This window comes from Glandiceps talaboti, chromosome 14, assembly GCF_964340395.1.
Source record: "Glandiceps talaboti chromosome 14, keGlaTala1.1, whole genome shotgun sequence".
Classification (NCBI taxonomy): domain Eukaryota; kingdom Metazoa; phylum Hemichordata; class Enteropneusta; family Spengelidae; genus Glandiceps; species Glandiceps talaboti.
In genome coordinates this window covers 6,000,784-6,025,970 of record NC_135562.1, presented here as the reverse complement: position 1 = coordinate 6,025,970, position 25,187 = coordinate 6,000,784, and the positions used below count along the sequence as shown (strand labels likewise).

Here is a 25,187-nt window from a genome sequence, read left to right as displayed (position 1 = left end):
TTATTTCATGTTTGAGTAAACATAACACAAGAATTAGAAACTACGCATACTACCAGATTTTCTATGCTAAAGATAATAAACGTGACTTGAACACTTGGCGGTTTGTACATGTATTATGTCAAGTTGGTAACACGATATCGATGATTAGTATTTGATACCAGCAGACCGTTAAATTGTACAAATATTAGTGTCTTGAAGTATCTAATAGATGCGATAGATTTTAATATTTTTGGGAATAAGGCCGACCTTATGCCAAAATTGTGTGACAATTGAGGTCGAATTCCCGGATTTCATTGGCTGTCTTCAACTTGTTTTCCTTATCGAAAACCAACTCAGTTACCATTTTGTGGGTCGTTTCTGGGCAGCAGTCATACTGTACGACTTGATGTTGGAGTTTAGCGCTCACTACACCCCATTCCTCACCATTAACTATGTGAGCGCTAATGTCTTCCGATTCTTTGTTTAAGTCGAACAGTGGCACCTCATCAGCCATGTAGTTATCTAAGGCATAGTTCAACGTACAATTTGTTTTACCATCCTCTGTTTGGGTACACGGTACTTCAGAAATTACGTGATTGAAAACGTACACAACACCATTTGGATACAACGTTGCAAATGGCCTAGCTAAAGTAGAGGCTAACGACTCAGTCCTAGCAAATGAATGTTTAAAATTATGAATTAGGTCATCTATAATCCTTCTTAAAAGAAAAACAAAAAAACACGGATGTGGTTAAACGAAAATAAAAAGTTAACAAATATATGTGTGACATTTGCAACAGTTCAAACGGATGTCTTCTGAAATTATACGAATAACAAAGATGAAATTGTTAAAAAAAACAACAGATTAATATTTCAACTTACCCACTTAGTAAGTGCATGTTAATCGAGGGTGTCCATATTGTCTGTATATCTACAACAAGTCGTGCGAAACCAACTGATGGATCCCATACTAATGCTGGGTCAGTCCAATTCTACAAGAGGATGGGTGTAGCTTTGAAAGGTAACTGCAATGCTCAAGTAGCAAAAACGAAGTTTTTTTTCGAAAATGAATGCAAAATAATGCTTTTGATCATTGATGGGTGTTCATGCCTTGGGCTTTTTTCCCCATATCACAAAATCAAAGTTCACTACAATATAGACTACAGAAGTAATAAATGACAATATACTTACGTAGTACAAATACATTTCCAGTTTGGCGGTACTCGATGCTGGATCCTACAAAATAATTATGAGTCACTCAAACCATACTGTATTGCACAACTGGTAACAACATATATCGCTTTATAAAAAAAAAAAATAATTATGCTCGTTATTATGTTATACTGTGATTGTTTTAAAAAAAAAGATAATACTCGTAACATAGTTTGTACCTTTATTTCGGGGAAAAGTGTAAGAAATATGGATTCATCAAAGTTAATGGTAATGATTGACCTGCTTTATGACTGCGATCAATTTCTTGGACACCTTCTAAAGGCCATGTAACCAGGTGACGAAATAATTAACGGAACAGAGACCACTACGAACATTTCAAACTTTGTAATTCATGTTAAAAATCGTGAAATTTCCATGGATAGATCATTTCAAAGTATTTCTTTGGGTACTATCTTATTTTCAATTTTTTCACATTTGGAGCTGTCTCCTTCCAATCAGTAGCAATCAAGGTGATAATTGTTTTTCTCCCAGATCAATATGGAAGGTGTCTGGCTAAGTACCTCCCTGTATAGGTTAGAGACATCTCCTTATGCATGTCCAATCCACATCCTGTGTAAAGTACATGCAATCCCGTTTGTATTTTTATCTCGAGTATTATTGTTGTTGGCTATCACTGATATTTGTATGCACCATTGTACCATAATTTATGATTTATATCTTCACTGTAGTGTAGGTGACAGAAGGGGTAGTTAAAATAAAGCTTGAGTTTCATTTGGTGAGATGTCGCTAATTAGCTCTAACCACTTATGCATGTGCAATCCACATCCTGTGTAAAGTAATCTCGACTCGTTAACGTTGGTATTATTATCTCGAGTATTATTGTAGTTGGCTATCACTGATATTAGTATTCAGCATTGTACCATATGATTTTATATATCCACTGTAGTGTAGGTGACAGATAGAAGGGGTGGCTATAATAAAGCTTGAGTTTCATTTGGCGGGGCTTAACATTTTTGAGAAGAGAGGGTGAGAGGAACTACACCATTTGTTTAACCGTAAATTGTGTACATTTCCTAACTGTAGCTATGAAGACAAATTACATGATGGGATAGTATCAAGATGACTGAATAAGTTCAATCGGGTTAGTTTACCCGTTGACCAGCATTTTTTTATTTTTGCTGACCTTACATATGATATTTAATTGCGTATGCTAAAATAGATGTTATGTAAGTTTTATGCAAATTTATGTAAATTACACAATTCTGAATTGTAAATACATGATTGCACACGACAAAGTTCAGCCCACTTGGCAATTTGGTCAGGCTAAGGCACTGTCTGCAATTATACCATGGGCTCGCCCTCCCCCCCCCCCTCTGGACTACTGCCCCCAAACGAAAAAAAGCTAGTATTACAGATTACAATTAATTCTAATTCATTTCTTAGTTTCTCAAAGTCAGCATTGCGAATACCTGGAACAATTTCGTCTTCATAGTTTGCAATTGATTCGACTAAAACTTCAAACTCAACCATTACGTGATCGCTGATGCCTAGATGTCCAATCTGTGTACAGCCTTCAACCATCCCTGGTTCAGATGAGAAAATTAGATCAAAACAATTTTGACCCCTAGTAGGAAATTCCACATGTTGCGACTGACAACAGTTCTGTACACAGTCTAAGAATTCTTCACCACTGTGGCCACTACTTAATGATTCCAGTCAATATCCGGGAAATTAAAATCACCTACAATGACCATGTGACTTGAAGACATCTTCATCAGTATTTTAAAAAGATTTTCATTGCTAGCCTGGTCACTATTCGGTGATCTATAAATATTACCGAATACTAGAGGAGTTGAAGTTGATGAGAATCTAGCTCACAGTACACCAAACTGAGCTTGAAAATGGATATTCCTGTGTAACCTGTAGTTCACTTGTATGTATACCATGCTTTACATAAATTAAAACAACACCACCTCTTCCTCTTTGTGTGTCTTCTGTCTTGTCCAAGTATTGTACTATATTCTTGAATTGTCAATTCAGCATTACTGATACCACTATGTGTCCATGACTCTGTAATAGCTACTACATCATATTGTCTGTCCACCAATACAGCCTCCAATTCATCCATTTTGTTCATTATACTCTAGGCATGTGTATACATACATTTTAGTTTTGTATCTGTTTTCCTGCTAGTACTTCTTTCCACTTGTAGAATTACATGGCTTAGTATGTCTGTCTCTATTGTAATTACTTGTAGTTCTGCTTCTCCTTGTAGATAAACCTTGACTTCTGTCTTCAGTATGTACTGCATTTGTATAGTTATTTGTATTTGTAACAGTATTTTCAATATTATTCACTCTATTTACAGCACTATATACATCTCCGTTCAGAGTTCCATTATTTGTATTTACAATTTGTCATGTGTTGACGTCAGTTACTTGTGTGTGTGTGTGTGTGTGTGTATGTTTGTATGCATAACAAAATATTGCTGGGAGCACTTCCCAGCACAAACATTAAAAAAAAAAAAGAAAGCCAGAATGTTTTATCATTTTGCTTTAAATGTTTAAAATAATGTTTGGGATTGGCCGGGATATCGAAAACACACAATATTTTGTATGTGGCTTTATTGCATCGATTTAATTAAACAGGTGTAGAAACTAATAGAAAACTTACCGTGGAGATGATTCGATTGACAATAGGTCTAAAGGTTAATTCTACGGCACCATTATCATGTAATGGCCCATAGCGAGAATCATACATATGGAACAGGTTCCGAGTAAGCAAACTTCTCGAAGGAATTTCATCATCTCCACAGAACGCATGTCCTAAAACGAAAATATTGAAAGAAATTGTCCTCCATTTCACCTGCTAGTAGTCTGTTTTATCTATCTATCTATCTATCTATCTATCTATCTATCTATCTATCTATCTATCTATCTATCTATCTATCTATCTATCTATCTATCTATCTATCTATCTGTCTGTCTGTCTGTCTGTCTGTCTGTCTGTCTGTCTGTCTGTCTGTCTGTCTGTCTGTCTGTCTGTCTGTCTGTCTGTCTATCTATCTATCTATCTATCTATCTATCTATCTATCTATCTATCTGTCTGTCTATATGTCTGTCTGTCTGCCTGCCTGCCTGTCTCTCTGTCTCTGTCTATGTCTCTCTCTTTCTGTCTCACTGACTGACTCTGCCTATCTCGGTCTAATTCTATCTGACGGACTGTCTGTCTGTCTATATGTCTGTCTATTTGTATGAGCTTGTCTGTTTGCCTGTCTGTGTCCACTCACTCACTCACTCACTCACTCACTCACTCACTCACTCACTCACTCACTCACTCACTCACTCACTCACTCTGTCTATCTGTTTGTCGTCCCCTGTTAAATTTGTCTTTCTCAATATATACATGTATGTAGAAAACAGACACGGTTTTAAATACATGATTGTATTAGAGTGTGAAAAATCTATTGTTGAACAAGTATTGAAAATTGAAATAACATTTAAGGTAGACTCTATACTTTGTGGTGTTTCGGTTCATTTAGTGTAAGCAGAAAGTAATTGAACAAGTTGCAACCAAGGATCACAAAACATATCAAGGGAAAGTTGATAATAGTTTGATATTGATTTGTTACGGTATTTGGCGATGATTTCACATCACAAAATGTATACTAAACCAGCAACCAAGTATATTCCCCATGACAAAACCCACCCAAAAAATACTTATGATCCGCAAATAGGATATTCTTACCTGCTAGTACGGAGACAACGATAAGGCAGCTGAACAGTTTGTCTTTCATCATGTCTCCACCGGTGCCGAGTGAGGTATAGTCCTGCTATGTTAAAAAGCTAGTTAAAAACCAAAATGATTTGAATCGGAAATTAGCGAAACGATAGTGTCCCCTCATCATCTAGGAATTATAGAAAATAGCTGGGAGCAATTCTTAGCACAAAGAATGAGGAAAACTAATCCGGAACATTAGATACAGATTTTTCACCTCTAATAAAGAGTGAAAATTGCTTTTAAAAAGTGGTCCTACACTGTAAAGATTCCAATTTCAATTAAATCTATCGTATTTGCATAATTAAATTGACTGATAGCTCACATGGAGATATATCAAATCACCGTAATAAACAACCCTATCATGACGTCATTGATTCATTGCCATGCATTTGCCAGTCAAAAGCAAACTGCCATATGGTAGAACATATCTTGTTTAATTAGGTCTGGTAGAAACAAATAGGATTACTTCGGATATTGATACTAAAGTCAATAATTATAAAAGAAAGCTAGATCATAATTGCATATTGCGTAGCACTTTTGGTATATTATTCTACTTGGTGGAGTGATGTGAAAGGCCAGTGAAAGAACCTGATTATATGACAAATTAAAAAACGAACCTCGTCATTTCGGTAACTTTTGTGTTGATGGCACGTGTCCAAAACAAACCATTGTAATCAAGTGTTGTCTGATGTAGTTTTGATACTTTATTTTCAGTGTTTGTGTGTGGGGAGGGGTGGGGTGGTGGGGAGGGGGTGTCTGTCTGTTTGTCATTTATGAAGTCTATGTCACTTATGGAACAAACAAAATCAGTATTTACCATGGAAATATGATTGTGGTGTCGATGATCAGAAATGAACAAATAAAAGCAGCTGAAGTGACACAGACTGGTCATTGTACATGTAGTTAGATTACATGGGAACTACATTAACAACTATATGATTTCGAGATAGTGAAGTTTAGAATTTCATCCGGACATAGAGGCAAATTAGGGATGATTACCAGACTATTAAGTTGCTGTTATCGGTCATGAAAATCAGTTTTAAAAATGATTTATGTTATAGATTGATGGTAAATTAAAGTATTACATTTCATGATTGTAGATCTACAAGTAAGCATCCTTATACCACTGTATAAAAATGTACTCATGAAACCATCCATAATTTTTAATTAATTAAAGAAAATTGTACCCTTAAAACTTAAAAACAGGACAATAAAGGTAGCCGTAAAGAAGTGAAATTTTCTATTTCCCAATCGAACCGAGCTGCTGAAATTTTGTTTCTTGAGTGGTTGCAGTCCTTGGTCAAAATCTAAACCGCCAAAGTGCAATGGTCCTGTGTAAATGGGGATCTAGTAGGACAGAGGTTGGTATATGAAGAATAATGCAAAAGCTTGTATGGTCCAAGGGAGTTACAGAAAAACTATTGAACCGTTGTGCCAATATAGGTACGTACCAAGAGTATTAATTGTATGATTATATATGATTCAGTGAATTTCATTCTGGAAGACGTTTTCAAATTTTGCTACTATATCATTTATTTCATAGATCACTTGTCAAATAACTATACTCCCTCTTTCAGGCTTGCATAATGTCATCAACATAGATGCAATGTCCTGTCTGAGGATACCTTCCTTCGTAAATTGTCTGCAAAGGATATGTGTTGTTATTAAATATATTCTCTGATACCACATTTACTTGTATGTCACTCACTAAAGAAAGGGCGGAGGGACGGACAGACAGACAGACAGACAGACAGACAGACAGACAGACAGACAGGCAGACAGACAGACAGACAGACAGACAGACAGACAGACAGACAGACAGGCAGACAGAGACAGACAGAGACAGACAGACATACATACATACATACATACATACATACATACATACATACATACATACATACATACATACAGACAGACAGAGACAGACAGACAGAGACAGACAGAGACAGAGACAGAGACAGACAGACAGAGAGACAGAGACAGAGAGGGGGCACGAAAGGACGGACGGACAGATAAACAGACAGTAGATTAATGGTGTCACTCACCCGCTTAATAAATGCATGTCAGTAGAAGGTGTCCAAATAAAATCCAAAGGCACAACGAGTCGTTCAATACCATCATAGTCAATGGAATTCCATGATAACGGGCGGTCATTCCAATACTTCAAAAGAATACATAAAATGTATATGTAACTACTTGAGGAGCAATGATGCTTTCTTTGAGAATGGTAACTTGGTTTATGTATCAGCCTAGGAAGTTAGCTATAAGATTGTTTGTGATCACTCTGCTCCTGAATTGTAAATTTCGGGAACAAAGTGATCCTAAAATTTTAAAGTTAAGAGCGAATGCTCCTAAAATTTAACACCTAGGAGCAAATTAAAACAAATAATGTATATCAAACTTTGATTCTTATCAACATTCTTTGTGACAAATACCATAGTTTATCTGATCAATAAAAATAATCACCCATGGTGTTGAATGACAATGTTCGTATTAATGCAAATAACTTTTATCATGTAAATAGTCAATATGCAAGTGGCTTCAAATTTGTCTGTAAAATGCAGGTAAAGTTTAAATTTCTCCTGTTAAATGCCAGTACATTAAAAAGGTTCACCTGCATAAGACCATTTTGTACCTAAAAATGTCAGTAAACATCGGCAACTTCCTTGACTATGTATGTAAAGTATATATATAGTATGTATATATATAGTATATATATAGTATGTAAAGTATATATATATATATATATATATATATATATATATATATATATATATATATATATATATATATATATATATATATATATATACATCAACATCTCCTGACGAGTGATTTACTCACGAAACAGGCTTGTAGAGACGAAAAACCCGTCTTGATTTTCTTCTACCCTCAACATATATATATATATATATATATATATATATATATATATATATATATATATATATATATATATATATATATATATATATATATATATATATATATATATATATGGTGGTCTGATCGAAAAACCAATAACACTTCGGTTACAGCTAGTGTAGGTTAAGTTACTCGTTGACAACCGTCTTCGTGTAATTTGATAAAACGATTTTATGATTATCCAGTAAAGAAGATACGAAGACAACAATATTAATATACTTACATAGTATAAATCCATCTCGAGTTTAACTGTACTCGATGCTGGGTCCTACAAAAATAATTACAAAGAAAATGAGTGTGCTATGGTACTTAATTGGTCCAACCGTATAAAGAGTCATAAATCAACTATAATTCTAAATTTCCTCTTAAAATGACATTCATACTTAAAAACTGTGTTTACTTCAGGAAATGAGTCTTTTTCAAAGGAAATGTAACAAAATCTGGATTAATTGCAAACGTGGATATAATTAATATTAACAGCCCTGAAATTTACAGCGACCGTAGAGACAGGTTAGGAAATAATACCTGCGATACAAACCGTACAGAAATTGGAATTTCACTCTAACTTGATACGTTTCTCAAATATCATTTACATCAGAAATCCTGATGTGTTTGTCATGTCCTTTATCTAACAAAAAATTAACTCTTCTTCAGTATAACAAAAAAAACATTTGGTGAAAAATATACTCCATTGCCGGTTAGTTTATGTTTCGTTTTGTTATTTTTGGTACTAGTTTTCAATATCAAAACATGATTACATATGGTATTCTTGCTTTGCTTGATTCGATGTAGTTGGAAGAGCCTCTCCATTTATCTAATTTAGAATGAACAGAAAACTGACCTTGGAGATTATTCTTTGTATAGTTGGGGTGAAGTGTAGTGACACAGCACCAGTGTCGGGTAAAGGCAAATCATTTGAATCATGCGACATGAACAGGTCATGAAGGAGGCGATCCCTCGTTGGTCTGTAACCGGCTTCACAAACTACACCTCCTGTAATAAGTATATCGTATAACGTCTTTGAGCTCCGTATTAAATACATGACGTTTAATATTGATGGTTTCATCGAGTTCTCGTAGAAGTCACAGTAACTTCTCTCTACATCTATATACATATATACACCAAATTATGTTGCAGTATTATTCAGGCGAGAGAAGAAACTGAAATCTGATCTGTGTGGAGATAGTTTCTTTTTTTGAAATTCTCTAATTTAAACCATATTGTCTGCTGATTATGTCCCAAATTAAATGTATATCCCTATTTCCACCTGTACTGTATCTCCTCGTTAGTTAGAAAACACTCAATAATATGAATCAAAGTAGGTTATCTTTATAGATCTTCTGTCTATCTTTGTGTACAAAATGTAGTGCCCCACGAGTGAAACACCAAACCAATATCATTTCAGCCGTATGACGTTGCTTAGCCATTGTGTTAACTATGTTGACGAAAGGAGATAGTGACGATTTACAATGTCTTACCTGCTAATACGGAGATGAAGATAAGGCGGGGAAACATTGTGTGCTTCGTCGTGTGTCTATCAATGCCGAGTGATGACAGTTTTGTTATGCACTCAAATGTGAAGTTCAAAACTAAAGTAAAGGAGTTGAAAATTTGAATCGGAAATTAGTAGAACTAAAGTATCATCTCATCGAATATAGGTTGTAGAACAATTAGTAATATGATGGGGGTTATTATTTTAATCACTATAATTTAATATGTCTCTAAATGAGCAATCAATTATGCAAATATGATGAATTAAATTGAAATTAGTTTTATATAGTTGGTTGGACTATTTGTTTTTTACCAAAACAAAATTTGGTGAGTGGGGAAACTATGCCAATTGAGATAGTAGTTATGTTATACAATTTTGAGAGTGAATCACAACATCGATATCAAAAATATATAATCTTTATAGGGTTATGAACTAACAATTTAAATAGATGCCGATATAGATAGCGTTGAAGAACTGTGTCGTATATATATATTATAAAATGGGAAAATCCACTAGACGCTCAAATGCTAATTTAAATGGTGAACTTGACAATGAAAATGTTCACACAGATCCTTTCGTGACCACATTCAATTAAAGTTTACAGGAATTGTTACTGCAGTGTCACTAATGCGTGCCATTCACTTCCTATACATATGCAACGCAATTAACTAATGTATCTGGAGTCTAGCTGTAAGAGTAATGTTAGAATATATTTAAAGGAAGGAGGTTTTTAACCATACTGTAGTTTCAAGAAAAGATCATTAGGTATGCGCTTCATATTGTCATTTTTATTATAATTGTAAAATGTCTTTCTTCCACAATATCACTTGTGAATAGTTATGTAAAGGCAAAGTAATTTTAAAATTCTTGGATCATACCCCCTAACAGCCCCCCCCCCCTCCCCGAGTCTTCACGAGGAAGCACTCTGGAGTTCATCCCCTCTCTCTATCCCTTATTAGGATCTTGTTCATACACAGATAAAGTTAGGACTTTCGACGTTATAATTTGGACTTGAGGTTGCAATCATGGTAAGCAAACAATGAAATAAACTGAAAAATATACAAAAAAGACCTACAAATAAATAAATACAGAGACATATTTAAATTTGAACAGCCACACTTTTTTAAATGTCGGCTTTTACTAATCTTTATTTCATGCTTGATGAGTTATGATATAATCATGGAAAACTACACACAACGAGATATTTACTAAGATAAAGATAACTATACCACGCATTTGAACAGAAATAATAGCCTATATACCCTTATCGTTCTGCGTCACGATATCCCGTGTCTACATCACTGTTTCTGCAGTTCTCAAAATATGAATCATTTCAAATCGCCATTATTTGCCCATTTTTCCATTTTTGTGTCATCGAAAACCAGTTCTATTACCATGTTATGGAATGTCTCTGGGCAGCATGCATAGTTTATGACTTCCCGATAGCGCTTAGCGGTCACTACACCCCAGTCCAAACCATTATCTATGCTAGAGTGAATGTCTGACGCCTCTTCTTGTAACTCGTCGACGGCCACCTCATCAGCCATGTAGTTGGACATGGTATACTTGATCGTACAGCTTGTTGTACCATTTTCTCCTTGGTCACATGGTACTTCAGAAATCGTGTGGTAAAATAGGAAGATATCCCCCGAAGACTTTAATGATGCAAATTGTTTAGCCGTAGTCGAGGCAAAGGATTCAGTCCTAGCATATAATTATCAAATAATAGAAACAAAATTAAGTTGTTTGAAATCATGAAACATGAGCTAAAAGGGGGAGCAAATGAACAAGATAACATTGAAAAGATATTAGAATAAAGGGAATTTAATTCATATATAAAAATATACTGTATATTCACTTTGTATATACTTAAGTTACACAAATGATCGAAATCTTGATCTTGGCCATTGCTAGGTGGGATGTGTGTGTGTGTGTGTGTGTGTATGTGTGTGTGCGTGCATGCGTGTGTGTGTATGTATGTATGTATGTATGTATGTATGTATGTATGTATGTATGTATGTATGTATATTTAATATATGTCGTTTTCAAGCTTGTATTTTGTCCCTCAGATGACACATTAAGGGGGGCAATGAATGGCACAGTTATAGTTTGGTAAAGGACAATGAACCTCATTTTAGACCAATCAAAATCGACAATAATGTAGAGTGCATCCCATATTACACCCTTCAGCTCGAAAAAAAACAGACCTCTCTTTAGACCAAAGGGTTAGAAAAAGTACCCAAAAAGGGTGTCGCATATTCGTATAGTCAAATGGGTGAAGCAACCCCCCGGGGGTGCACACCAACACCCTTCTTCATACCCATATCACTACTGAACATTACTTCATCAGATACAATAACAATAAAGAGTGACTCACCCACTATATAATTGCATGTCAGTAGAGGGTGTCCAAATCTTTTTCATAGGCACAACAAGTCGTTCGGTACCATCATATTCAGACGAATCCCATACTAAGGCCGGATCATTCCAACTCTGCAATATAATGAACAACGTTGATGAAAGGTAACTACACAATGGACAACCAATGATGATGTTTTTGCGAATGAATATAATCATTTTGGCTATTACTCTAGGTGGACATGTCTCTCTGTGTGTGTCAAAACACTAATATGTCCGATAGTTTCCATTAGTACTCAAACATTCTGACCCTCACCGTCAGTCGATAATGTCTTTAAAGCATGCAATGCTCTAGTCGTCAACTTCACATTCTTGTTACTCTGTGATACTGATGTAGGATATTATATAAAAAATAAAACAAAAAATCCAATACCACAATTATTTTACCATCAGAACATTTAATTGAAGGGACTGAGTAGAGCGCATAATACTGACCATGACCAGTTTATAAAGACATTGCATTGGACAGTTACGACCAAGACTGATAATAGTTTCGAGTTTGCATTGTACAATGCACCATATGTGTGCGTGTGTGCGTGTGTGCGTGTGTATGCGTGCGTGCGTGCGTGCGTGCGTCCGGTCCGTGTGTGCGCGTGTCTGTCTGTCTGTCTGTCTGTCTGTCTGTATGTGTCTGTGTTTCGACGTGCGTGTCTGTCTGTCCGTGAGCCTGTGTGTCTGTCCGACCGTAACTTCAACATGTGTTAATATTTCATATACTTCTTATATAGTTCTTATTATCATTTATAAAGCACAGATTCTAATGCACTCTAAAGAAGACATCAAATGAATATAATTCATACTTACATAATATAAATACATCTCAAGTTTAACCGTACTCGATGCTGGGTCCTGAAACAATAAGTAACAATGACAATAGGTGGCCAGGTTCTAAAATAAAGTGTTTTGACAACATAAAGCCAGCATACCACCCCCGAAATAACTCCAAGAGTTTCCATAGCCCCCCCCCCTCTACACATGTTTTAATATGTGTAACTATGTAATACCCCAGCTCCACTACATAGATACACTGTATGGTACACTACATTAAACTAACATTGGAAATCTACTTCTACGTCCATATATAACAATGAGAGATTTCTTTACACATAGATGTGGGCTTCTGTCTCACAATGGGCTGTAACCTATACAAGTCTTGGAAATACTTAGTCAGTAGGGTTTTCTCTTTCAATCTTGATTTTGGAAAGAAACAGCATCCCAATACAGGTAGTGGGGAGCTCAGGGTGTGGGCGGGGTGTCCCCCTCCTACCGGGTAAGCACTTTAAAAAAAATAAGGACATATAGGAGGCCATTTAGTGACATAAAATGTCAAACCATACACATTATCGAAAGCCACAAATTGTCCAATTTTACTCTAAATACATTAGTATACATGTACAACTGTATGGCTAAATATTACCTACACGTTAACTTATACAGAGACATTTTGGCAGACTCATACATTCACTTGGCTATTGACTGAATCATAATCAAATGCTAAAAAGGTAAATGAAATGATCGTGAACAATTTTGCAAACGTACAAGACAAACGACTGTTCTTGAAGTTTGAATGTTCAAAAAAGGAGAGAGAGAGAGAGAGAGAGAGAGAGAGAGAGAGAGAGAGAGAGAGTGTGTGTGTGTGTGGGGGGGGGGGAAAGAACAGGCAGGCAGGCAGACAGACAGAGGAAGGCATACACAAATACATTTACATGGTTGTCATCTACGTCATAAGTAATTTCGGCGAAGCCGAGAGTACTTTTTAAATTTGCTCGGTATTAAACCTGAGGTTTAATTTGGTTCGAATCATGAGCAAAATATTTTGCGCCCCCCTCCCCACCCTTTCAGACAATCATAATTTTCATTGCCCCCTCCCTTTGAACCCTCAATTTTCTTCATGGCTCCCAATTTCTCCCCAGGCCCCCTGCCGTTAATTCTGATCGCAGCCTAAGAACCCTGAAATTTACACATATGACATGTAGTCATGACAACGATACAAACAGAACGAAAATTGAAATACCATCATGTGATAAATTATGTTAACAGAGTGATACATGTCTACATAAATAGATAAATAGATAAATAAATAAATAAATTACAATTATTTTTGCCGCAGCAGGAACAGAAACTGTAGCCTGCTTGTTCGTACATTCGTTTGTTTAATATTTATATGTATGGCTGGTTGTCTGTTTGTTAGTTTGTGTGTGTGTGTGTGTGTGTGTGTGTGTGTGTGTGTGTGTGCGCGTGTGTGTGTGTGTTTGTTTAAGATATTGTATTTGTTCAAAATGTCAATGGTGGATATTCTTGTTTTGATTCGTAGTAGACTGAACATCAAGCTGGTAAGTGGACGACGCGACGACAACAAACAAACAAACTAACTAACTAACTAACTCACTAACTGACTAACAAACTTACAAATTAGCAAAGTTTGAAAGAAGACAAAACTGACCTTTGAGATTATGCGATGGATATTAGGGCGAAATGTCAGTGCCACAGGACCAGTTTTAGGTAACGGTAAATTCATTCCATTGTGAGATCTGAAAAGGTCGTGATAAAGTCGTTTCCTGTAAGCAGCTCCACAAAATACATCTCCTGCAATGAAAATGTTCCATAATTGTCTTTGAGTTCCTGTTGTAGCAAACCCACCCTCCTTTTATTTATACTCGCTTGTAAACACAGTAAATTCTACTGACTATATGGGCAGTAGTGTTACTAAACGTGTGGTCTCCAACGGTGAACTTCGCAGGTTACATGTGGAATCCCGAGTTCCCTCTCTGTATAGGTTTGCACCGAAAACACACGAAATATGTAGTACATAGTAGATGTTAGATTATAGTTTCATCGATCCAGGAGAGTCCTCGTGTAGATACAGTCTACATGTTGTTTACCACTGTATTCCTATCACATGCAATTGTCAAGGAAAATTGTCTTGCATGATAATGGTCAATTCTGATTAAAATATGATGTTTTGAAAGCGGCTAAATGTCTCTATTTACCTCTATTTCCATCGTTTTGTGTCGTTTCTTTTGTTCCGGGTGGTCGCCACCTTGATGTGTGAAGGGAGCGATCACCCGGAACAAAACAAACGACCCAAGAGGTAAATAAAGACGTCTAGGTGCTTTTAATTAAACACATCAGATTTTAATCAGATTGGATAATGGTAAGAACTTGTTAGACATGCCTGCTAGGGATTTCGTACAATTGGTATAGTATTTGATTACCAACAAGCAGTCGACTATTCTCTAAATTCCACCATCCTCGGCCCCATCCCCAACCCTTGACTGGGACAGTCTTACCTGCTAGTAAAAAGATGGCGATAAGGCAACGGACAGTTATGTGGTTCATCATGACTCTATCAATGCTAAGTGACGATACTTCTGCGATGCATCGAAAATCTAAATTAAAAACCCAAGTAAAGGAGCTTATGATTTGAATCGATAATTACTATCATCTCAGAATCAGTGACGTCATGATAGGGTTGTTAATAACGATAATTTGATATGTCTCCGTGATAATTATGCAAATATGATAATTGATAATTAGCTTCATAATGTCAGACCGTTCCGCAAATAAAGTTCGTCCTTAGAAAGCAAATTTATGTTGACAGTAAAAATTCATATTTTAAATATCTTTCTTACAAAAATAATATTGAAAGAAGTTCTATATCTTTAATTTGATACAATATGATTGTCGAACTAGTGCTGTACAATATATTCTTACGATCAAGAAATGTCATAAATGGAATGTTGACATATTTTACTAAGATTAATGTAAAATTTACCTTTGTGCTACTAACTTAAAAGCAGGAGCTAACAACAGCGTGATGTAATAATATGTTGATTTATTATCTACTAATCCTGTATTGATGACATTCATCCCTAGTAGCTAACAACTGTCAAGTGTTTTGATTAAACAATATAGATTAGTACTAGTAAACAAGATAACTTGTTGATTATCGAATTCAGATTAATAATTAATTTTCCAATAGCGTGATCAACACTTGTCTTACATGTGATAATTTACATATGGCATGATCTCAAATCTCAATCTTAAATATTCTGGTTCACCGTATCTTCTAGAACTATGAATCTAGGTTGAGAGGTCATTTAATTATAGCAAATTATTTTTAGAATAATGACATCACCATAATTTCAAGGTGATACAACTAGAACTTATATGTAAGGGGTATGGAGAAATAAAGTTTACTCTTAGATTTTGATTTACAACACAACTGTTGTGTATACATTGTCTCTTTCTGCCTGACTGTAAGAGTGTACTTGTGAGTGACGATACCTGTGTGGCTAATTCCTAACTTAGACAAGTTCGTTTGGTCTTGTTACCCTAGAAAGATAGTTAGAGTGGAGAATCGTTTACGTTCTGCTGATCTAACTACAACTACACCGAAATCCCCAGAACGTAACACTGGTGCTGAATCCCGGGCCTGTCGATCACGTGATATTATTACTCGAGCATTAAGAAAGGTTATTCAGAAGCAAACATGTGACGGTGAGTGTCTATTTTTTAAAACTATTTTTCTTCTTTTCCTCTAAGTCTACGTTGCTGCATTTGTCTAGTTATCTATTAAAAAGCCTAGTGTGTTTGCCATCATTGCCCCCACCCCCCTACCACTCGAGGTCTATTGCACGGTTTAAACATCCACTAAGGATGATCATCACCCATGTGTAACGCTGGTGGCGTCCTTTAATAGTTCTCACCAGTATTCTGGTGAGCACAATATGACATCGATGATATAGATTTTGAAATGGCAAATGTGAAGCTGTCTAGTGTCTTTGCCTTTTCAATGGACAATGGTGAAAGAATCAATTCAAGAATTATCCAAGGTAATAAGTGAATATTCATAACAGTTTTTCTTGGCGGTGATTGGGGTAGGTCCAAGAATTTTAAAATCACGAAAATTTCTCAATTTCCTCTAAGACCTCAACTTTATTGTGCAAGCAATACAATGTTTACAATAACAGCTGATCATTAAAATACAGAAACATAAATCTAGATAAAAAACATTTGAAATGAAATAACGGCATTAGATTTACAAGGAATATCGCAATATCCAACACATACTGTGTACTGTGAAAAAAAGTATTATCTAAAATATCTAAGATATTCTAAGTTTGATATCATTTGGTTAATTTGGAGAGATCATACAACATTACTCGTATTGTATATGTTTTGCAATACAGTAATGGCGGCGGCGGCGGCGACGACACTTGTATTTCAGTTTAAAACAAATGTTATCTACGTCCATGCCTTGACACTTGGAGGACAGATCTAATAACAGGAAAGAAACTACGATGTACTCAGTAGTATATCCGATGAATATGATACTACCAAACCAGAGAGACTATAGCGTTTCAATTACTAATATTTTTTTATCAATTACACAAACAAAATACAACCACTGCACTGACTACACATTACTTTCTCACAGTGAAACACAAATAAACAATTTTGTGTTTGAATATTTCTTGTCTCACAGTGATGTTGATTTATGTATCATTCTACATGCTAACACCCTATCAGTGTCGTCTGTATTCTGTTTTAAGTAATTCGTAACAAAAAAAAACTTGCTTGAGATTGCAGTATAGAACTCTATAGCTATATAGTCACCCTTGTTTGGTAGTACGTTTAAAGTTTTATTTCTACGAAACTACATATATATAATAATACCTCATTATGGGCTAATAATATACATAATCACGTAATTTCTTTTGGTAATAACTTCCTCAGTAATCAAATCTTCATTGTTAGTTTATACATAATCACATAATATCTTTTGGTAATAACTTCCTCAGTAATCAAATATTCATTGTTAGTTTCTACATGACTGCTTGCTAAATCAAAATTTTATAATATTTAGAATAGTAAATACAAAGAAAATCTGAAAGAAACCAGCTTTGGTAGGCTGTGCACTAGAAGGTGTGAATTTAGGAAATGCTGTCGTACTGACATCAACTTTGCCTACAGTGATTTCGAAATCCACGGTCGAAACTATGCCAATAGGGGTTACCCTAATCCCTCGTTTAGCACTGAAATCTGTAATATCCCATTCATCATTTTTAAACTCGCTTACATCGATAGCGGGCGCACTTGATGGCACGCGGAAATATAAATCAGGAGCACGGTATCTCCAATTGGAGAGAGTTATATTGCAAGTGAAGGCATCGTCGATGAGGGCGGTCTTCCAACAAGGGATTACAGAGGAGAGTGGCTGTGTGATTAGTTCGACTTTGCCATCGGGTGTAACTGTGACATTTGAAGTGTCATAACCGCTGACAGGACCATATATCTCTTCACCAGATACATGTCTAGAAGAAGAAATTATTAAATATGACGACATTTTGCGAAAGTTGAATTATGTCACTATGTCAATACAGAATATATGAATCATAATATTATCCCAATAACTGTGTGTGTGTGCAATCAATCAATCAATCGACCAACCAACCAATCAACCAACCAACCAACCAACCAACCAACCAACCAACCAACCAACCAAACAACAACCAACCGTCAGTCAGTCAGTCAGTCGTCCATCTAATTATCAATCAATCAATCAATCAATCAATCAATCAATCAATCAATCAATCAATCAATCAATCAATCAATCAATCAATCAATCAATCAATCAATCAATCAATCAATCAATCAACCAACCAACCAACCAACCAACCAACCAATCATTCAGCCAGCCAGCCAGCCAGCCAGCCAGCCAGCCAGCCAACCAACCAACCAACCAACCAACCAATCAATCCTATTATATTTATCTAAATGCATAGGTCAGTGAACTCGTCATTGAGTCAGTCAGTTTGGCAAGTCGGTTACTAAATTGTCAATAACTTGATCAATCAGTCTTCGATGTCGATCGATTGATTAATAAGCTGTTGGTCAAACAGATTTGTAGCTACATCAATCTGTCAATGTTAACCATTTGATAAATAAATTATTACCAGATCACAGAAATTACTTAGGTGTAAAATCAATGAGTTTGGTGATCATTTATCGACCATAGATCGAAAGGCAATTGTACTTACTGATTGACTAACTCTACATATGGTAAAATACTCCATATTGAATCAGCTGGCAAATTTATCATCAAACTACTGAGATTTGGGTTTTCTTGGTATGTATCCACAGGCTCCCATGCTAGTCGATTATCGACCCATTTCTACAATGGAAACAATAAGTGTATCAAATTAAATTGGACAGTTCCAAAGCTTATCAATTGTAGTAATACCGTATTAAAGTATAATGCTGTCAGTGTGTATCTATGTGTGTGTGTGTGTGTGTGTGTGTGTGTGTGTGTGTGTGTGTGTGTGTGTGTGTGTGTGTGTGTGTGTGTGTGTGTGTGTATTGTTGGTGTAATTCGTTGTGTGGGACCTAAAAAAAAACGTCACAACGCCTTAATGAAAATATACACTCTCCTAATTTTGGTAGTAACATACCATTGCCAGTACATAGGTCTGGTGTATTCGTTGACAAATACTTACGTATATTTGCCTGTGTTCCATGATTAATGTGCTGTTCACGAAATTCTGAAAGTAAAAAACGAAAGCGTGTCGTCATACAGGTATGTTAGTCAAAACGTTTCAGTCATGCACCAAAGCTTAAGGCCATTATACACTAAAATAAGGCCATCATACACTAGCCTGCCCTCTAAGGCCACACTTCATTTGCCTACCATCTACAGTACACCAATTAAATCTGTCGTTAATTTAGATGAGTAATAGTCGCTATCCACAATGATGTAGCCAGTTATGTCAGTGATGCCACTGGAAGCTGTTCTTTCTCTTCTGTTATTTTATCAAATGTCCGATAGCTAAAGCTAAACACATGTGTTTCTAATGTATTTAGAGAAAATGATTTGATATTACATTTTCTGGAGTGTTTTTTTTTTGATAACATTAGACCCACTCCTGGTACTCCAGAGACTGACAGTACGCATATGACATGTAGTATACATTACTATTAAGGCGTAACAAATATTGTGGGGTTCCGATAACATTGAATTTTAAAATAGGCCCGGTGGGGTAGGTCGAATTTTTTATTTTTTCATATGTGAGTGTCTAGTTCAGGTAGTTATGTTTTCCGTTGTTTTCCATATGGTCTCTGTGTTATTGGTTTCTTCCTATCAGGTGTACAACCATTACAGATTGGAAGAACAGTTTTAGATAGTTTTTTTTTCAGTTGATGTCAGTTCCCGCATCCACTATTTCTTGCGAGACTTCACAATTTTCGCGATTTTCTTATTTTGTTCTCGAATATGTAAAAAAAAAGTTTATGGTCAGCGTGAACAACTAGATGGATCGGGTAACCGGAACCAAACAACTTTTTTTGATTTGGCCTTAGCATAAAGCCAACGGCATTTAAAGGGGAGGGATGTGAAAGTCGTTTTACACGTATAATCAGAAGTCTGCAGACCGATCTAGACAACAGCCGATACTACCTATGCAATTAATACACTTCAAGTATACAACGTCCAAAAATAGAAATACATTACTATCTACACGTGTACGTTGTCGTTCTTGTATCGTTCAACATCTGAAGTGTTCGTACCATGTCAATTATTTGAAGGGGTTGTAATATCAATGTAAGTCTGACTGGATATCCTCCATAATTTGGTCTCATTCTGCGATCATAGTTAGCAAGTAATTTTCTTCTCAGCTGAATGTATTCATCGTCGTCACTCTCCTCGGTATAATTTACTGCCAGACCTGTTAAAATAAAGGGGCGAGATTTACTAATGTATGCATGGTTACAGTGCTTTCAATCGAAGTATGAACGATGGAGTATACTGCAACATATATTGAATACATTACTGAACTTGTCCTGGTGCATTGACATATATTTAGCTATAGTAGTCACACAACATTGTCTACCGTATTACTTCACTGTCTTTTTCACGTCGGGTTCATTTTATTCCCAGACATTATATTATGACGATAAACGATTTCAAGTTTGATCGCGTCGCAGTCACTTCGTCGCAAAATTAACTCGTCAAACCGCTAAATCGTTCAAAATCAACTTGTATGCTAACTGACCAAACATCAAACATGATAACATTTTGCAATCATTCGTTTACAAAAACTCGTGTATAACATATATTACTCAAAATTCAACGATACTTCGAAGTATACACACCATGTAATGTACACGCTATTGATCATCATTGGGTCGATTATTAAGAAAATGTCCAATCATATGCATCAAACCGATACTATTCCCATGCCCACTCCTCCTCCCTGCAAGTTATATTTACCAAACTGACGTCCATTGACACGGAATTGATGTTCACGTCAGATGTTATTAACTTCTAGTATTGCTTGAATGTTTTGGATTGGAGTCATAGTGATTCCTTGTAATGGTTCATTCAAGTTGATAGAATACACACATTCCAGCTGTGATATGAAAGATGTGTTCATGCCCTAACAAACAATTAATTAGTCATTGTTTTACCACCACCACCACCACCACCACCACCACCACCACCACCACCACTATCAATAACAACAACAAACTCACCACCTTATTATAATCATCATTAATTGTTGCAAACTTATCCTTAATTCTCTTTGATTTATCGAGTGTTGTCAGCCAAAACAATCCTAACCGCTTAACGTTACGTTGATGTGACCCAATGTATATGTTTTGAAGTAACTATAAAATCAGTCGAGATTCGTCGACAACCTGCGCGTGACTAATTAGCTCCATGATCAAAATGACGGAATGTCAGAAATTCGAAGACTGTCGACCTTGACTTAGACGAAAGCAGTAGCTTAATATATTAAATCTTTTTTCACGAAGGAATAACAATTGTCATCAACTTTCATAGTTTAGACATACATGCAGAAATTTAGACTTCTCCATTTCCACGTAAAATAAAGCCCGAGTTAGCACGTGGCAAACATTACAAAAAAGTGTATAGTTAATTTTAGCGGGAAAGTTATGTCGTCAAAATTTTAAGCATGCCATATGGTATTGGTCACATTCAATTTGTGGCAATCTGTTGACATGTGGGAAAGTGTAGAATGAAGTCATCTGTAAAAACAATAACAACGACAACATCTAAGAATATCATATACCGTGTATTAGTACCGAGACGTGACCTCGTTCCAGGACGTCTTAACTTGTGGGTTAATGGAATCAGACCAACAGGTCAAACTAGTTTGTTCGAGGTACAGCAAACCGAAATTCGCCAACCATGTTAAAATGCCGTATATATTTGGTTGGGTTTATATTTCTCGGGGGGGGGGGGGGGGGGGCATTTGGGTGAAAGTTCTTTGGTAGTTAATATACCAAAACTTTAAACTTTTTCATGTTTTTCATAATTTGTTTGATTGTGATTGTAATGAATATTTTTTGATGTTGTTTGAAGTCATGTTCTGCAACATCGTGGTAACGTTTATACAGAAAATGTACATGCATATATATATATACCGGTCAATAATGAATGATAATGTTAAACTCATTTGAACGTACAAACAAATAAACTCCAATACATTTAATTTACTGAATATCTGTAAACATTCATGGTGTCTCAATTTGGCCCATCGTCCCTTTAATACTGCCATTCTGAGCTTTTTGAGATTTTTGTTTTTGAAAAGTAGTTTACGGCAGTGGGACAGTCATGTTTAAGACTGATATCAAGTTTCTTGAGAACGCTGGACCTGGGTACACTATATGTGGGATGGTCTCACTAACTGCATTATATGTAACACATGATAGTTTTCTATATTGTTATTTTTGCCTCCTTCCACACCATATCTTTCAATCACTTTTGTTCATATATCCACAGGGAGACACGATATAGCCACGTGATTAATTTCAACTATGAAATGATACAAAACACATGTTTTTCTGTAAACGTTCATTCCTACCAATAAATCTTAACACCACCAGAGCCCACCAACAATTAATCATTTTCTGCCCTGAAATATTTTACTAAATACTCCTCGCGCAGTTGACATACGATTTAGTTGGTTCGATGTTTTTTTTGAAGACAACGTTTTGATGAAAAGAAACCGCCAATGGCGTTGCAATATAACTGCAGTGACTGCACTGAAATCTACGCTGCTACTATAAGTCGCAATAGGCCAAAGTTTCCAAAATTTGCCATGGTGGGGTTCTACTTCCTGTCTGTGTATACCTTAGGGGTATACATGGCATAGGTTACTCGGTTAATCATAGAGCACTGTTGCTTGCCTCGATGGCTGAACAATATGAAAAACCTCCCTGATGTACCCTTCTACATACAGAATACCAAGTAAGAAAGCTCTTAAGAAACGGTAGTATGAGGTGATGATACCCCCAATTTGAGCGAGGACACTGTATTATATATTTCCTATTTGCAGTTTGTGATGGCAATGGTATGCGATAAAATTCGTTACCGTTTGGGATTCTTATTATATCAACAATCCAGTCACCTGATTAAAAAACTTGCACCGAAGAAGATTCTCTTATTTGCATAACAAAATGTATGTAAATGAGATATAACACACTCAGCTGTTTTTGAGTTTTAGTCTCACGGCCCAAAACCATGACTTATACCTAATCTGTTTATCTGAACGATCGATGGGACGTCTTATGGTTGTCTTGAACAGCTCAAGTAAGAAATAAACTTAAAATCATTTCAGCCACTATTTCTTAATAGTTTTTTTTTCATCTGTCTTGCCAGAAACGAACCTTTTTACCTCGAAGCACAACATACGTTAACTAATCGTTAATTAGTTTTACTTTTTTTTTGTTAAAGATGTCAAATTAATTGATCATTGTTGCAAAACTTCAACAGAAAAACGTGTCAATAATATAATTCTCGTTGTGTACTTACCTGTGTCAACAAGGACAAAGAATGCGAGCAAAACGATGATTTTCGAACCCAGCATCATGTTATTTTAGCAATTTTGCTCTCGGAAGATACAAGTTTGTGATACACAGGCAGTGTGTAAGGAATGCACTAAGTGGCTTACTCGGTGAAATATCGGTTAACCACTGTACTAAGTAGGTCGTCGACTAAAAGGGTATATTTAGAATGTGTCACTACAGGCGGTATTGACATTGACCACAACATTCTTGTATCTGTACGAAGGTCGGACATTTCACGATATTGACGTTGGTGGCAGTCGTCACAAAAAACTTATTTCTGCAATGTTATATTTGTAGGAATGATGGATATAATGTTGGTGGCAGTCGTCAAAAACAACTTTTATTTCCGTTTCAAGAAAGGCCGGATATTTTACTACCTTGACTTTGGTGGTAGTCGTTTGATAATGTCGTATATTCTAATCTAAAAGTTGGTGGTAGTCCTTGAAAAGACAGCTTTTGAATCCCTGAGGAAGGATATTTTACAATCCAGACGCTCGTACATTATGATGATAAATGTAGTTACCAAAAGCAATACATAACTCATTTTGGGTATATTCATAGATAAATGACAAGTCGTAATTATGTAAAGTAACAATCTTCAGATATCATCACAAGCACATACATACATAAGCATACACACAGACACACACAACACATACGTACGTACGTACATACACACACAAGACACGCACGCACGTACGTACGTACATACACACACACGCATACATACATACTTGTATACATATATACATACATGTACATTCATACACATAAATACTTACATATATATACATACAATAATATCACAATTTTAGTTCAATCCTGACACACTTTTCTGTAATAATAATAATAATAATGATGATTTATTAATAATTTTCACCTGGGAAATATATAGCTATCCAAAATCTCTCAAAATACAAAATGCATACAAAACACTTGAAATGAACAAAACTTGTGTTATGTATATTCATGTATATATATACAAGTGTATGCATTACAGTAATCTGGCAGTGTAATATGATGAACTATCTAACATGTAATGATCTACTATATCATATACATGTTATGATGACACTCTATTTGGCCTGCATCCCTGGATAATTTCTCAGTAATTTGTAAATAGTGATTTTATGGTTATGATTCTTGCTGACTGTGTCCACGTGGAAAATAAACTCTTTTAAGGTGTCGTAACTTTGTTTTCTGACCACACTGAGGGCATTTCTTGTGTTCCTACAATAAATAAACAGATAAAATGATATTGTCATTAGTGGTAATGTCTAAAAATACTGTGTCTGACTGGGGTAGGCACTAATAATTTCATTGTACAATAAAAATAACAGTATACTAGTACCTCGATATATGCAGACCAGCAGTTTTTACAACAAATATGTTGACATCTTGCTTTGAATGGCTGAATACTTTCTTTGTTACATATTTTACATACCAGTCCTGTAAAGTCAAACATTCCAATATACAGCTTAAAACACAGCTGAAGATTTCCAATATCTGATGTATATTATTGAGATATTTATTATTACATATACTG

The 25,187-nt window shown here is 35.7% G+C and overlaps 4 protein-coding genes across 4 annotated transcripts in view; all 4 read right to left on the bottom strand.

Annotated features, from left to right (window-relative positions):
- LOC144445922 (ligand-gated ion channel 4-like) lies at nt 1-5,072 on the bottom strand. The gene is made up of 5 exons (XM_078135564.1): nt 4,900-5,072; nt 3,826-3,977; nt 1,171-1,215; nt 862-971; nt 1-650 (listed from the first exon to the last, which is right to left on the bottom strand). Exons 1-5 carry the CDS (start codon nt 4,949-4,951, stop codon nt 248-250), a joined length of 762 nt encoding a protein of 253 aa, XP_077991690.1. The 5' UTR covers nt 4,952-5,072; the 3' UTR covers nt 1-247.
- A 5,476-nt stretch (nt 5,073-10,548) lies between these two features.
- Nucleotides 10,549-15,136, bottom strand: LOC144446043 (neuronal acetylcholine receptor subunit alpha-6-like). Its single transcript, XM_078135723.1, has 5 exons — nt 15,061-15,136; nt 14,214-14,356; nt 12,575-12,619; nt 11,730-11,845; nt 10,549-11,056 (listed from the first exon to the last, which is right to left on the bottom strand). Exons 1-5 carry the CDS (start codon nt 15,110-15,112, stop codon nt 10,681-10,683), a joined length of 732 nt encoding a protein of 243 aa, XP_077991849.1. The 5' UTR covers nt 15,113-15,136; the 3' UTR covers nt 10,549-10,680.
- A 2,482-nt stretch (nt 15,137-17,618) lies between these two features.
- Nucleotides 17,619-23,664, bottom strand: LOC144445881 (gamma-aminobutyric acid receptor subunit beta-1-like). Its single transcript, XM_078135523.1, has 4 exons — nt 23,607-23,664; nt 20,336-20,493; nt 18,814-18,947; nt 17,619-18,087 (listed from the first exon to the last, which is right to left on the bottom strand). The coding sequence occupies exons 1-4, from the start codon at nt 23,662-23,664 to the stop codon at nt 17,619-17,621; spliced, it is 819 nt and encodes a 272-aa protein (XP_077991649.1).
- Nucleotides 23,665-24,575: 911 nt separating this feature from the next.
- LOC144445879 (regulator of telomere elongation helicase 1-like) overlaps nt 24,576-25,187 on the bottom strand; it is a 47,494-nt gene continuing 46,882 nt past the window's right edge. The window contains exons 35-36 of the mRNA XM_078135521.1: nt 24,993-25,090; nt 24,576-24,871 (exon numbers count right to left, since the gene is read on the bottom strand). Coding sequence (XP_077991647.1) covers nt 24,776-24,871; nt 24,993-25,090 — 194 coding nt within the window. The 3' untranslated portion in view covers nt 24,576-24,775. The remainder of the gene's footprint in view (nt 24,872-24,992; nt 25,091-25,187) is intronic.